At 31.7% G+C, this 15,118-nt stretch overlaps 1 protein-coding gene across 1 annotated transcript; it reads left to right on the forward strand.

Moving 5' to 3' along the window:
• The first annotated feature begins 8,097 nt into the window (after positions 1-8,097).
• Positions 8,098-9,334, forward strand: LOC115702417 (RING-H2 finger protein ATL5-like). The gene has a single exon (XM_030629882.2). The coding sequence runs from the start codon at positions 8,344-8,346 to the stop codon at positions 9,112-9,114; it is 771 nt and encodes a 256-aa protein (XP_030485742.2). The 5' UTR covers positions 8,098-8,343; the 3' UTR covers positions 9,115-9,334.
• The last annotated feature ends 5,784 nt before the right edge of the window (positions 9,335-15,118 follow it).

Genomic DNA, 15,118 nt, shown 5'->3' on the forward strand with positions numbered 1-15,118 from the left:
TGCTTCTTATAAATGATGTAATTTCTGCTTTTCCTTCTAGTTTCTTTTCTGCCAATAACTTCTCCTCTCCAAGAACCTTAGAAACTTTCTGGTGCACAAGGATCCCCTTCAGACTTTCTCTCCATAGAGTAAAGTCCCCAGTTCTATTAAACTTCTCCAATTCGAATCTCGCCATTGATGACATTCAAGTTTCTTCAAGATTGTAGTGGAAAAAATCTTGATTTTGTATTCTTGATCAATTACCAAGCTTTGATTTGTGGGAAAATTAAGACTAATAGTGCAAAATCAAATGGGAAATTTGATTGTATATGCATACTATAATGGGGAAAATTATTTCCCTAAACTTATGCATTTCAAAATTTAAAAAATATGACTACTTTACATTAAACCCAAAAATACCCTTCTCATTTTTCAAACCTCAACTCTCTCTCTTCCTCTATCTCTCTCGTTGCTCTCTCATCTTCTCACCCTCACTGAGCACCAAATCACCGCTTACCCAGACCACCGTGAGATGCGACTCCAACCCTACCACCGAGCTTTCGAACGGAGATGTCGAAGGTTTGAATCTTTTTTTTTTATTATTATTTTTTATTTTTATCAGATGTGATTTGGAAAAAATCGGGGTTTGGGGTTTGATTTCGACGGGCCCGATGCAGGACTGTCATTGGTCCGATGGTATCACAGGAAAATTGAGGAAGATAAAGGCCCGATGGGCCCGATGGGTCCGATGGTTTGCCCGATGGGGCCGATTCCTATGTAAAATAAATAGAATTTGATATGGCCCGATGGGCCCGATGGTGGGCCCGATACCTGTGTAAAAAAATAGAATTTGATATGGCCTGATGGGTCCGATGGTGGGCCCGATGCCTGTGTAAAAAACAATAGAATTTGATATAGCCCGATGGGTCCGATGGTGGGTGTTAGGTTATTTTTAGTATTAATTTTAGATTAAGTTTAGTATATTTTTAATTGAGTTTTAATCGTGTTTGGAGCATTTTTACGCTTGTTATCTTTTATTTGTGCAGATTTAAAATAGAAGAAGATTAGAAAAATTTCAGAGAAAAAGATGGGAAAAAAGATAAAAATATCTCACAAAAAGATAATATTTAAAATAGAGAAAACTGTGCAAGAAAATAAAGCTGCAACTTCAAATCTGAATTCGACTAACTTCTGAGAAGATTTTGGAAAAAGTCAAAACATAAAAGTTCTAGATCTCTCTTTTATCTTTCCTAAACATCTTGAATCGTCCAATTTTGAGCAATATCGAGAGAGTTATGACCAAAATACTATCAATCGATGCAGCAGAAAAAATATCTCATATGAGGTTTCTCAAAATTTTAAATCCGAATGAGAATTTAAACATGTGCGATTTTTTCCATCTTTTTAGGCCTTCAATGCCTATATAAAGGGAAGAAGGGAGTTGATTTCATCAAGCAATTTCAGAGAGAAATAAACTGAGAATACAGATGCGAATTGGCGAGATCAACTGCGCAATATTGGAGACATTCTTCAGAGAGTTTTCAACATTCTTCTCTTCTCTATTTTCATCTCTTTTCTTAAAGTTAATATGTGTGATTGTGCTCTCATAAACATGAGTAGCTAAACATTTAATTAGGGTTAGATGGACATTGTTTAACATTGTTTTATGGTTTTAATATGATTTATTTTCCCCCTAATTTCTATGTATTCTATTTTATTTGTGCTTAATTACTTTTAATTGCCTGATCACCAATTAATTGTCTATGATTTTGATCCGAGATCTGAGAAGTGAGTGTCAAATATGCTATAGTAAGATAGAATTGAATTTCGATATAGGACGAGAGTACCTATATGGTTTAGATAGCTTATAGGGTTTCTGTATTTAATGCCTGTTGCATGTTAAATTTATCATGAGAGTAGAAAATTTGCATGTAATTGAGATTTATATATATGAGAAGACTATAAATTACCTTAGTAAATCTGCTATTGCATAGAAATTTAACATTAGGAAAATAATCATATTAGGCCATAATCAATAGAAACAATTAAAATCGAAACCCTAGTTTTTATTAACTGTCAATTTCTTAAATAATTGCTTCTTACTAGTTTTCTTATTTTTAATTCTTTCTTAATTTTTATTTAACCAAATAGAAGTAAAAGTTTAATTTTAATGTACTTAAATACAATCCCTGTGGGATCGACCTCACTCCTAGTGAGTTTACTACTTGTAACGATACGTACACTTGCGTGTACAAAATATCACAATAGTGGGCCCAATGCTTGTGTAAAAAAATAGAATTTGATATGGCCCGATGGGTCCGATGGTGGGCCTGATGGGGCCTGATGCCTGTGTAAAAAATAGAATTTGATATGGCTCGATGGGCCCGATAGTGGGCCCGATGGCTCGATAGTGTAGTGAAATAAAAAGAGAAAAGAAGAGAGAGGGGGCTGATGTAAATGTGGGGTATTTTAGGGATATTATAAAATGTGTCATATCCCACAAATATCAAATATTATGAGTTTAGGAAAAAATTTTCAAGAATATGTAAGCATAAAAAATCAAATTTCCCAATCAAATCAATGAAACTTTAAACAATCAAACAATTAGCAATAACAAGACTAACAACAAGAACAATAATCGAAAATAAAACAGGGGCAAACAGAGTGTTAAAAAACCAGAAAATACTAAATATAGAAAATAATTAAAAAATCAAAACCAAGATATATACTGGTTCAAGTCCGATAGATTGATGTGATCTATGGCTCTACTCCCGTTCCGAAATACCACTGTAATCCTTCTTTATTGATTGAGCATGAATAGGTACAATACAGTCGAGACGAGATTCTTTGAGGAGTTCTCACAAAGTGTTTCAACTCTTACACTTTCACCCAAGAATCTTCTTCATCTACAGAAGTTTCTTCTTACAAAATCCAAATCCAATCTATCTCTTTTCTCTACACCTCTCTCTCTACCTCTCAATCTTGTCTCTCTCAAAGTCTTAGTCTCCTCTGATTTGAGTACGAAATCTCGTCTCTCAAGTCGTCTCTAAAATATTGAGTCAAAGTGATATTTATATGCTTACGATCAAGATCCTAAAGTCAGTGGCATCAAGAAATAAGGTTGTTAAGTTAGTTAGAAATAACTAACTTAACCAACTCCTCATTTAGCGAAGTCTCCATGTTAGCATAAGCACTAGGGCCTCCGGGAACATAAATGAGCTTCTGGGCTCGAGGATCACAGACCTTAGCTGAAGACGCTTCCAGATAAGATATAAGTCTACCGAAGTCGACTATTCAAAACTCTCAATCCAGTAGGGATAACTAGTCAGCTTGAACTTCTTTCCAGGGAAGAGCTAGCTATCCTGAAGACTGGACCCGGAGTGGACATGATACTCATTCGGGAACTTCTTTCCGAACTCGACTATCATTCCACAAGACACCTTCCAGGATTGATAGTAGTGAGTGAATAGCTTCCCAGAAGTGACAATTGCAGAGACCTTTTTATTTGAAACAACTATACCACAATAACGTCTATGTAACTTTGTAAAAATAATTAAAAAAAATGAGAGAATTGAGAAAAAAAATAAATAGAAATATTATGAGCATTGTTTTTGGACACCAGTAGTGTCTAGCACCTTTTATATATAGGTGACACTTCACGATTAGTTAGCGATATTTTTTAAAAATTATTTTCTTAAGTTAATTAATTATATGAAACTCGATATTCAATTATACCAATAATAGTATGATACCGAAGATAGTGCTAAGCACCAATAATATTTTTTTAGTAATAATTCTCTATTTTTATATGCTAGCCATATGGTGGTGATTATATGATTTATTAATTATATATTGTATTTTTGGTTTTGAAAGGGTCTTGGAATGAGTAATATTAAAAACTAGCTTTTATTGTTTATAAATGTAAAAAAAAATGTTAGTAATTAGTCATAGTGTTGTGAAGATCAACAGCCTGTAGATGGAACTAGTTGCATAATGCAGTAAATGGATGCTCCTCTATACATGGGAATATAGTTTGAAATATCATCAGCATGCATATGCTTCTTAGTTACAATTTTACAAATTTCAAGAAATACAGTCTAACTGATTCCTTTTCTATTCTTTCTTTTTTATATAAATATATATGTCTTTGGATTTATCCCTACTTTTGACGATTTTTGTCAAGGTTAACAGTAGTATGCCAATTTGCAATCCCCCTTGGCCACTTGTTTTGGTGAATTTTTTAATTTTCAATCTTTTTGGCACACAGAAACGGGCCATTCGTATCGTATATACGCAAAGGTTCAAGTCTATCATCTAATTAATATTGCTGTGCATTTTTAAAATAATATTATTAATTAATAATAAATATTCCAAGTGGACCAGGTCAGTGGTACGATATAGATTGATTATTATTCCAATGACAATAATTATTACTTTAGAACAACAAAAAAAAAAACACAAGCCCAAAATACATTATTATATAGTTTATGATTTACCCTATATACTATACTCTTCCATTTACAAGCAAAATTTGTTTGAGCTTCCTTTTTAGTTTATGATAAAAAAAAATAATAAAAAAAAAACTTTCTTGCTCTTTATCAACATTATTAATTTCATTGCTAATCTACGTCAGATAAACGATGCATATCAAATCTACATGCACACATATATATATATATATAAAAAAATAAGAGCATTAAAAAAATGAAAAGGAAAATAGAGTTATAGTACGACTTTCACTACAACAGATAACATTATTACCGGCGGAAGAAACCGCCGGTATTAAATGCCCAGACCGCCGGTAATTATAAATACCGGCGGAATCCGCCGGTAATTATCCGCCGGCATTAATTGGTCGCTATTAATGGTTATTAGCGACGAAAATGGGAATCCGCCGGTAATAATATTAATACCGGCGGATTAATAGCGGTGGGGTCCGCCGGTATTAATATTTTTAAATATATAAAAAAAAATATTTTAATGATTAATACCGGCGGACCCATCCGCCGGCAATAATACTTTTAAATATTTTAAAAAAATATTATTCTGATTATTTAATATAATTAAATTAATTATAATAATTATTTTATTTATAATAATTATTTCATAAATAAATATATTAATTAGAAATAAAATATCAAAATTAAAAAATTAAGCATTAAACATTAAAATTAAGAAATTAAGTATTAAAATTAATTTGTCCATTACAATAAAAAATATATTAGCTTAAATAAAATTAGAAATTGTCTTTAAATAAACCTTAAAACATAACACATAATTAAAAAAAACCTAACTATCATTGTTCAAATCAGTAAACTCTAAAAATTCATCTGCATTTGCACTAAGTCTTGAACCATCAATATTTTCACGGGATTGAGCCGGCGGGGCAGGGTAATAAGGTTGTCCACCGCGCGTAGGAAAGATCTCCACATATGGTCGAGGGTGCGGGCGAACCAAAATTGGTTGTTGCTGTTGTTGCTGACTCTGAGCACTGAAAAAGCCTCCATACATAGTGGTTGTGGAGATCCTCCCATTTGACCATACACCGGCAGTTGTCTCGCAACAATGACCCAAATTGACCGTACACAGTGGTATGGTTGTTGGGATGAGCCTCCAATATTACCAACCATAGGTTGTGTCTGAGATCCTCCAGCCGCTTCCGAAAAGAATATAGGAGGAGACTGTGAGGGAAGCCCGAACATGTAATGCAACTGAGGCGATTGTGAAGAGCCAGCAGACATGTTGGGAGAATGTTGTTGTTGTTGTTGAAAAAACTGGGGCTGCTGAGGCGATCGTGGTTGTTGTTGTTGTTGTTGTGGCATTGACGTTGGAGGGGGGGCTGAACTGGACGCGCTACCTTGCGGTTGTGATGGTAAAAATTTTTGTAAAAAATTATTAAACCTCGGGTCATGCAGAGACGCGTCACTGGAGGTGCCGCATCCGATCAATCTTATCACGCATTTTTAACATAAACTCGGCGAAGACTCCCATATCTTCCGGAGTAATGGATGAAGTCTGTACTTGTGATTGAGCTTGACTTTGAGTACTAGAACTTGATGTCGAAATCGCCTTTCAATTTATAACCCAATCCTCTTATATAGTCCGACCGGCTCCCAAGAACTTTATTCATAGCTTTCAATTGCTTGTATTTGCTAGCAGACGCATCGCTGGAATCATCTTCTGTATCTGTCATGCTAGCAACCTCTTCAAGCATTTTCTCCTGACCAGATAAAATATTAGAAATACAATAACAACAACATGCATTAGTTGGAAGAAAATTATTAAAAAACATATTTAAACTTACATGTAGTTCTTTGCATGTCTCGCTGATCCAAGTGTTTTCTGTTCCTTTTTTGATGTGGCCTTTCTTCCAAGTATCAATTGCGTAGTCTTCGGGGACGTCCTGTTTAAAAATAGAGTTAGTTTATGCTTAGTAAAAGAAATTTCTAATAGAAAGTTGATAATTTTACTTACATGTTCATTTCGAGACGCTGCCATCGACCTCGAGCCTTGCGTTGACAAATACTGCATGTCTGCTCTATTTTTCTTGTTTTGATTTGAACGCGCCCTGAATTTTAGGCTCAAAAATAAGTCAATGATTTGCTTCCAACTCTCGGTAGTGCAGTGATCAGGTACTCTTTCAATTACACTTGCCAAATCATTTGGATCCCCGGAATAATGTTCCTTAAACCACGTGTGCCTGATATTCTTTCTCTCAGAATATCTTCTCTTCATCTCATGATAAAGAGTACTCTTCATCCCGGAATAATTTACTATATCACTTGTGAATTGGAATTTCTACGCATTAATTTAGCTCTCTTTTTTTAAGTATCTTAGGATTAATTTTATTATATAGATATGCATGTTGACATAATGTATTACATTAACAATATCTTACATGTTAATTAGAATAATATGTATTAATTAAGATCATGTATTTATAAAGCATGTGAATTTATATGTTGACCGAAAGCTTTTATATACATTTAAATAAATATCTATATTTGTCATTGTGATGAATGACACGTTCGAAAAATGTTAAAAGCGGTTCATTAATTATACACTTCTTTTTTGTGGACCTATGTATAAATTCCCATCTATGATGGACAAATATGTATATATATGTAAAATGAAAGGAAATATAAAGATAATTGCTAGTTTTACGTGCAATCAAATCTCTTTTCCACTTATATATATAGATTATTATATATGTACGTTAACTAGATATCCACTATATATGTATTAAAAACTAGCCAAACTTACATAAAGCAAAATACTTAATATATAAAGGATTTTCTTCTCCAAAAGTTAATTACAATATTAATATTCCATATACTTACATAATTAGAGCAATAATAGAGTGTCAACTAAATGGTGTAAAACTATATTTGATGTTCATGAAAAAAAGTACTTATTCAATAATGTGCTAATAAAACAATAAAACTTTTGCCAAATTTGATGTACTTATTTTATTTAATGATGTGTTAAAATTTGTGTTAAATTTAGTACGTAATTAATGAATATATTTTTATTTTATTTATATTATTATCATTTAATATTAATTAATATATTTTTAATATATTTTTTAATTATAATATTATCATTATTTGTTGAAAAATATATTTAATTTATTAATTATTATTAATAATAATTACTTTTTATTATAATTTACATCTTAATATATTATATATTAGAGTACAATTACAAAAATGTCTCAAATGCATGGTTTAAAAATATGCTAAATTTGACAAGGAAAAAAAATAAGTAAATGTTATACTTAAAATGCACTTTTTTATCATCAGTTTGATGTATTATAAAATTTCACAATTGTTTTCAAAAATATACATACATACATTATATTTTTCAACAAAAATATTCTTCTTTTTTTTTTGGAAAAGGACCAAAATAATATTCTTCAATTTCATAATAAAATTATTTTTCAAATATCTATCACATACAGTCAAAGAATAAAATAATATTACGACCTATAGCTATAGACCTACTAGAATAGAAGAAACTTGAATTTAAGATAAATATTCCAAAAAACTGTACTTCATCTTACTGTCTCTCAAATTACAAATGGGTACAAGATAATATACACAAATACACAAATATATATAATACTGTACTCAACTGCCAACAAATATTTTTTTCTTAAATAAATAGAAAGAAGTCCATTTATGAGAATATATTTCCTTTTTTAGTATAAACAGCATCATGGACCATAAGACTACAAATTTTAGTCAGTAAAGTAAACCCATCAACCCAACACATAGGAACCTTCCTACCTCCCCTTCTCCCTCTCCTCTGTATATATAAATATATATATACATTTCTATATCGATCAAGCTCAGATATAAAAATATGGACAGCATAAACGACACTACAACACCCGCCAACTACGCCTTAAACGGCAAGATAATGCTCTGTTCAGTAGTCATTCTCTTCATCATCATATGTCTCGTCGTTTTCTTCCATAGTTATTCTCGCTGGTTCACTAATCCCTCTAGACGACGTCGTTCACGCCGTCAAATTCTTGCTCGTAATAATTCCATTACTCAAAGAAACGCTGTCGTTTCATCTCAAGGTTTGGACCTCTCTATCCTCAAAACTATCCCCACCTTCGTTTATTCCTCTTCTATCCACCGTGTCGGGGTTGGCGCCGCTTTGCTAGAATGCGCCGTGTGCTTATCCGAGTTCGAAGACAACGACTTAGGCCGTGCTTTGCCCAAATGCAGCCACGTCTTTCACGTCGAGTGTATCGATCTCTGGTTCGGCTCACACTCCAACTGCCCTCTTTGCCGGGCCCCTGTCCTATCCGAATCTCCGGCCCATGGGCCTGAAACTTCGGCCCAAATCTTTATAACAGTGGGTGAAATGGGTTTAGAGTCAGATTCAGAGTCTAGAGTAATCGACGTTGCTGATGATAGATTAGGCGGGGAGATGAGTTGCTCGGAATCTTCTCCGGTGGGTAGTTTAAGGCCGGAGTGGTGCCGGGGAGATAAACCGGCTGATCTTGTGAGTTTGGGTTTGCAAGAGTCAAGAAGAGAGATGGAATCGGGTTCGCCCGATATAAGTCGGGTTAAGTATCCGGGGAATCGGGTTATGTCGTTGAAGAGGATTTGGAGTGTGTAAAGCAAGTAGGGTCTGACGTGAGATGATGTCATTGGGAGAGTGGAATATCTAGACGACATCATCATGATTCTTGGGCTCTCTCCCATCACTTCGTACAAATCTTTGTACATATTTGTGTATTTAAATTTGTGTATATATTTAACTAATAAAATTTTATTATCAAAAAAAATAAAAACTAATAAATTTTGAGTTATTTGACAATTAAACTGAATTAATTAATTTATTCATTAAAAACTAATAATAGTAAATCAAAGATTGCTAATACAATCCATTTCAAAAAAAATAAGAAAAAAGATTACTACTAAGTACTACATAGTGTTGGGAGGGAGAGTACCGAATGAGAGATCATGTAAATCTGTTATATAATCTATTTGCGCGCCCGCCAGCTTCCCTAGACGTTATAAAAAAGAAAGAAAAAAACGTTAAATTAGTAAAAGCGGCACTCACTTCAATTATAAATGTTTTTCTTTTATATTTTTATTTATTTATTTCTTTTTCAAAAAATGTCCAATTATATATGTTTAAAACTAAAAGATAAGCTTTCTTAAAAGAATGAAAAACAAAAACAAACATAAATAAATATTATTCTTATATATTTGTTTGGCTATTTTTATGTTGCACTCCAAAGAAAACATGCATAATTGAAATTTGTTTGTTCATTAATTTAGGTGGCGTTTGGTAACACTTTTTAATCAGTTTTCTATTTTTAAAAGTAGAAAAGTGAAAATATTTTTCAAAAACATGTTCTATAAAACTGTTTTTACTTTTCAATTTTATAATTAGAAATCAAAATTTTAAAAACAAAAAGAATCACTTTCAATATTTTTTTAAACAGTTTTTTTTTCTTAATCAATCTTTTAGATTAGGACCAGACCCAGACCCAAATTCCCTCCCTACGGCCCTGGCGCTAAACCTGACTTTTGACTTGAACCTGAATCCGACCCCGGACCTAGACCCGACTTAAATAAAATCAAAAAATAAAAATAAAAATAAACTTTACAGAACACACTTTTATTTTCTATTTTTAAAATTGAAAAACAAAAGTGGTTACAGAACGCATTTTTGTTTTTCAAAAACAAATTTTTTAAAAACAAAAATTTTACTTTCATTTTGTGATTAAAAAATTAAAAAACAAAAGTGTTACCAAACGGCACCTTATTTTTTAGTAGTTATATACGTTATATTTATTTAAATATATTGTAAAATTTTTAGAAATTTAAATAATTACAATGTACATAACTATAAAATCTAAACAGATAAATGGTACACCATAGAATTTTTTCTAATTTTCTATTTATATGTTTTCTTTTCTTTATTTTTTACTTTTATGAAAATGCTAAATTATTGTGTTAAAGTTTCATGAATCCATTTTTTTTAAGTGCTCAACATCACACAAAGATGTGACACACTGTAAATAATTATCAATCGATTTCTAATATTATTTATTCAACTAAAATGTTGTTAAGATTTATGCTCTAAAAAATTTATAAAAAAATTTCTATTTATAAATAGGAGTTGTACATTTTCATATATACTTAATTGTTCAATTATTAATATTTAATATTGAATAATTTATATATAAATATCAGAAAATTTCTTATTCTTACATGAGATTGTGACTTGTATTGTATACAGAGAATTAAGTTCACTTAGCCATGAATAAAATGATTAGAAACACATTAAAGTTTTAGAATCTTAAATCAACGGTTGCTAAGGCAGTTCACTGATACTCGTTATTCGGTGCAAGTAATCTCGATTTAGATTATTGATGTAGTATGACATTTAAGTGGATGTTTTGTATATAATAGAGATTATATATGACATGAACAGATGTGTAATTAAGTTATTTTTATCAAATATGTCGTTTACTATAAAGAACTAATTCATGTCATAAAGATGATCAGTAATAAGTCTAAATCCTGATTAATTAAGGAGTTCATGTTTGTGAACTCAGATTTTTGTTAATAATAAATGTAGCTTTTAAATAAAAGTTTACTATTTATAATCAATAAATATAAATAAAACACTAAGAACTTTTACATGGTTTTGTAGTTTAAAATATACATACTCCCCATGTCCATCTTATTTCTGAGTATTTCTTTATAATGTGTTTGGATTACAAGAGAATTTTCCTAGATATTTACTCAATCTTGTAGGGTTTTTCCTCCCAAAATGATTATTTTCCATGTAGGTTCTATCCCTATTTATATGAATTTTAATAATGCCAGTTATTCTCTTTCAATCTTTTTTTTTTATGAATAGGATCATTGTATTTAATTCTCTTTCAATCTTATCTAGGTAACTATTCATGAAACATGGACAATCCCCACGTTTCATATTTACAACATGTGAATAAAATGAAATAACTGCTGATAACTACTTTTCAAGAAATAGTTCATGTTGTCGAGGTAACATATTCCTTCCAACTATATATTGCTCGCATTCTTCAATGGTTTTCAAGAATAGTTGGTTGCGTTCCACGAGATGTTAGTTAAGATGTTTATCCTCATTATTGCCTTTTATGGCAGTTCTTCGACTAATCTTTAAGAATTTCGAGATTGGTCGCTCCTGACTTATTTTCCTTAGTCTTTTAACATACTCATGAGTATGTAGATCAATGAGTTGTAAGCTCTTTTAAGAACTCGTTATCTACCATTTTCCAACGATATAGCTTCAGTTCTTGTATTTTTTTGAGTTATCCTTGTTAGCTTCCTAGATGATCTAAGGATATCGTCACCTCACACTTCTGTGTATTATTGTCGTTGTCATTATGGCACAACGCGAGACATGTATCTATTTATTACCGCTTATCCCTAGACAAGATAATCGTTGTGTTGAGTGTGGATTTAGCCAATCGACGCAGAGTTTGACTAGGATCAGATTATTCTTATACGACTGTCACATGTAGGATGATAATAAATATAAAGACACAAAGATTTATAAAGGTTCGGCCCCTTTGTTTAGGTAATGACCTACTCTCCTTTCAGTTATATTCATTCTTGAAATAATACCAATTAGATGATAGGCTGAAGCCTTGGAATTTTCTAGCTTTCAAGTATTACAATGAGAATGTGTACATGTTGCAGGTGAGAAGTATGAGAGAGAGAATTCTATGCCTTAATGCTTCTGAAAAAAATAGTTAAATGTTATTTTTACAAACTAATTAATTATTCAAAAATTTATTTTAGAATGAGTGGAAGCCTAATATTTGTGAAAAAAAAAATTGTAAATATTATATAAAAAAATTGGTTTGATTGTTAAAAAAATTATAATAGGGATTTAAATATAATAATAAAAATATTTATAAATAATATTAATTCTAAAAAGAGTTTTGTTTAATATTTAAATTTAAAATTAATTATTTTAAGAAAATAGTTAATTATAATTAATTTAATTCAAAAAATTTTACCTACTGGTAACCTTCTATTAGAGGTTAAAATAAATGTAATCATCACGATTACAATAAATATATAACCAATTACCCATATATATCATTACCAAAAAAAAAATCTTATTTTAGTCCCAGCAAAATTTGTCATAATGTAAAAAAATTGTGACTAACTATAAATTATTATTCATATGTTATGACTAAAAGATCTGTGACTAAAAGCATTAGTCATAAAAATTACAATTTTTTGTGATTAAATGTATTTTTAGTCACAATATTTATTGTGACTAAAACTAAGTTAGTGACTAGTTGTATCAGTTCTTTTAGGGCTCGTTTGGTACGCCGTATTGTAATGTATTGTGTTGTATTGTATTGTATTATATTAGTTTAATAGAGTTATTTGCGGCATAATAACCTCCTTAAGTGGTTAGGTTTTTGCAACTAACCCCCAATTCTAAAATTTTGGTGGTAAAACCTCCTAAACCCAAGTTCTGTTAGCACTTAACCCTTTCCATCCATTTTTGGCTGTTAACTGCCATGGTGGAATGTCCACGTGTACACAGTGTACATGTGGCACAATTTTATTGGTCCATGTAAATAAATATTTAAAAAAATTAATTATTTTAAAAATAAAAAAAAAAATTTCTTTTTTTAGAAAATCAAAAAATTAAAAATTAAAAAAAATAAAAATAAAAATTAACAAAAACCCAATTCCTCTTTCTCTTCTCTCTCTCTCTCTCTCTCTCTCTCTCTCTCTCTCTCTCTCTCTCTCTCTCTCTCCTCCTCCTTCTTCTTGTTTGTTTCTCGGGAAAATCCTATACCAATGTGAAAACTCAAAAGAATGAAACAAAACCTAAAAATCCAGCAAAGTAAGGAAAAGGGCCAGATTTATTTTTGTTATGCCTCTTAAAGAAGAGAACTTTTTCTCATAAATCCAAAACCAGAAAGAGAAAACTTCTAAAAATCAAAGCATTTCTGGGATTTTGAAAAAAAAGAAAAAGAAAAAAACTCAACACCACAATGGAAGCCGAACCCAAAGTCTTTGTTAAGCTCGGAACCGAAGCCGACGGAGCTGCTCCAGTGGTTACATAATCTTTAAGTTTCGACGGTGGTAGAGGAGCAGTCGGGGTTTCGAGGTTGGGGTCCGGTAAGAGAGAGAGGTTAGCGACGCCATTCACTCCATCTCTTAAACTCACTTCCTCAACTCCATTCAAACTCACAGAAACTCCGACAAGAAGAAATCCTCTGCTGCCTCCGGCAACGATGCCCTTCTCGGTCACGGAGGTTTTGTTTTCGTCAAGGACTTCCGTCTCCACCACGATGCCGATTTCGCCATTCGGGAAGCCAAGAGCCTCAATGCCATTCAAACTGCACTTGAGAACCTCGAGGACCAGTTCGAAATTCTCCATGTGAGTTTTGCTTTTTTTTTTTTGTTTTGTTTCTTTTGTGTTTTTGTTTCTCTTCTAAGAAAATCGCATGGAATGATGTATAAATGTGTTGTTTTTGTTTGTTTTCTCTTTGGTTGATAAAGAAATGGAGCATGGAATAGCTGATTATAGAGAAGAAGAAGAAGAAGAAGAAGAAGAAGAAGAAGAAGAAGAAGAAGAAGAAGAAGAAGAAGAAGAAGAAGAAGAAGGGCGGAAGAGAAAGAGTGAATTAGAAAATTAGGGTTTTTTTTTAATTTTTATTTTTTAAAAATTATTTTTTTAATTTTTAATTTTAAAGAAAAATATTTTTTATTTTTTATTTTTAAAATAATTAATATTTTTTGTTTTTTTTTAAATATTTATTTACGTGGACCAATAAAATTGTGCCACATGTACACTGTGTACATGTAGACATTCCACCATGGCAGTTAACAGCCAAAAATATATGGAAATGGCTAAGTGCTAACAGAACTTGGGTTTAAGAGGTTTTACCACCAAAATTTTAGAGTTGAGGGTTAGTTGCAAAAACCTGGCCACTTAAGGAGGTTATGCCGCAAATAACTCTATTTAATACAATACAATGTTTAGTATTGACTTGTATTAATTGATTGTGTAAAGTTATAATATATTTTTGATACACTTGATCCCAACACCAACTATGGTCTGGGTCCAGGTCACGGGTCCGGGTCCCGGGTCGGGGTTCGGGTCCAGGTCCGGATCTCGGGTCCCGGGTCCCGAGTCCTGGGTTCGGGTCCTGGTCCGGGTCCGAGTCTGGGTCCCGGGTCCGAGTCCAGGTCGGAGATTTGTGTTGACCCCAAATCCTTTGTAAATATTATAATACAAACTAATACGGACTATTTATTATGTATTAAATAATACAACATACATTGTATTAAAAAATTTGGTCGTAATATACGTTATTTATTATTTAATACAATACGATCCTTATACGTACCAAACGAGCCCTTAATATAAAAATAAGAGATTTTTCTAATTAAATACAAAAATTAAACATAAAACTTAAATTTTCTTAATATTATTCATTAAAAATTCATCCGTGTATATTTAAGTGCTAAAGAAAGAAATATAGGACAGAGAAAATCAGCACAAGAGGTTCCGATTCTATGCAAATGGCTATATAGCTGTTAAAACGTACGAAAGCAAAACAAAATGTACATACAGTTGAATC

The sequence above is a fragment of the Cannabis sativa genome, chromosome X (genome assembly GCF_029168945.1).
Source record: "Cannabis sativa cultivar Pink pepper isolate KNU-18-1 chromosome X, ASM2916894v1, whole genome shotgun sequence".
Lineage (NCBI taxonomy): Eukaryota > Viridiplantae > Streptophyta > Magnoliopsida > Rosales > Cannabaceae > Cannabis > Cannabis sativa.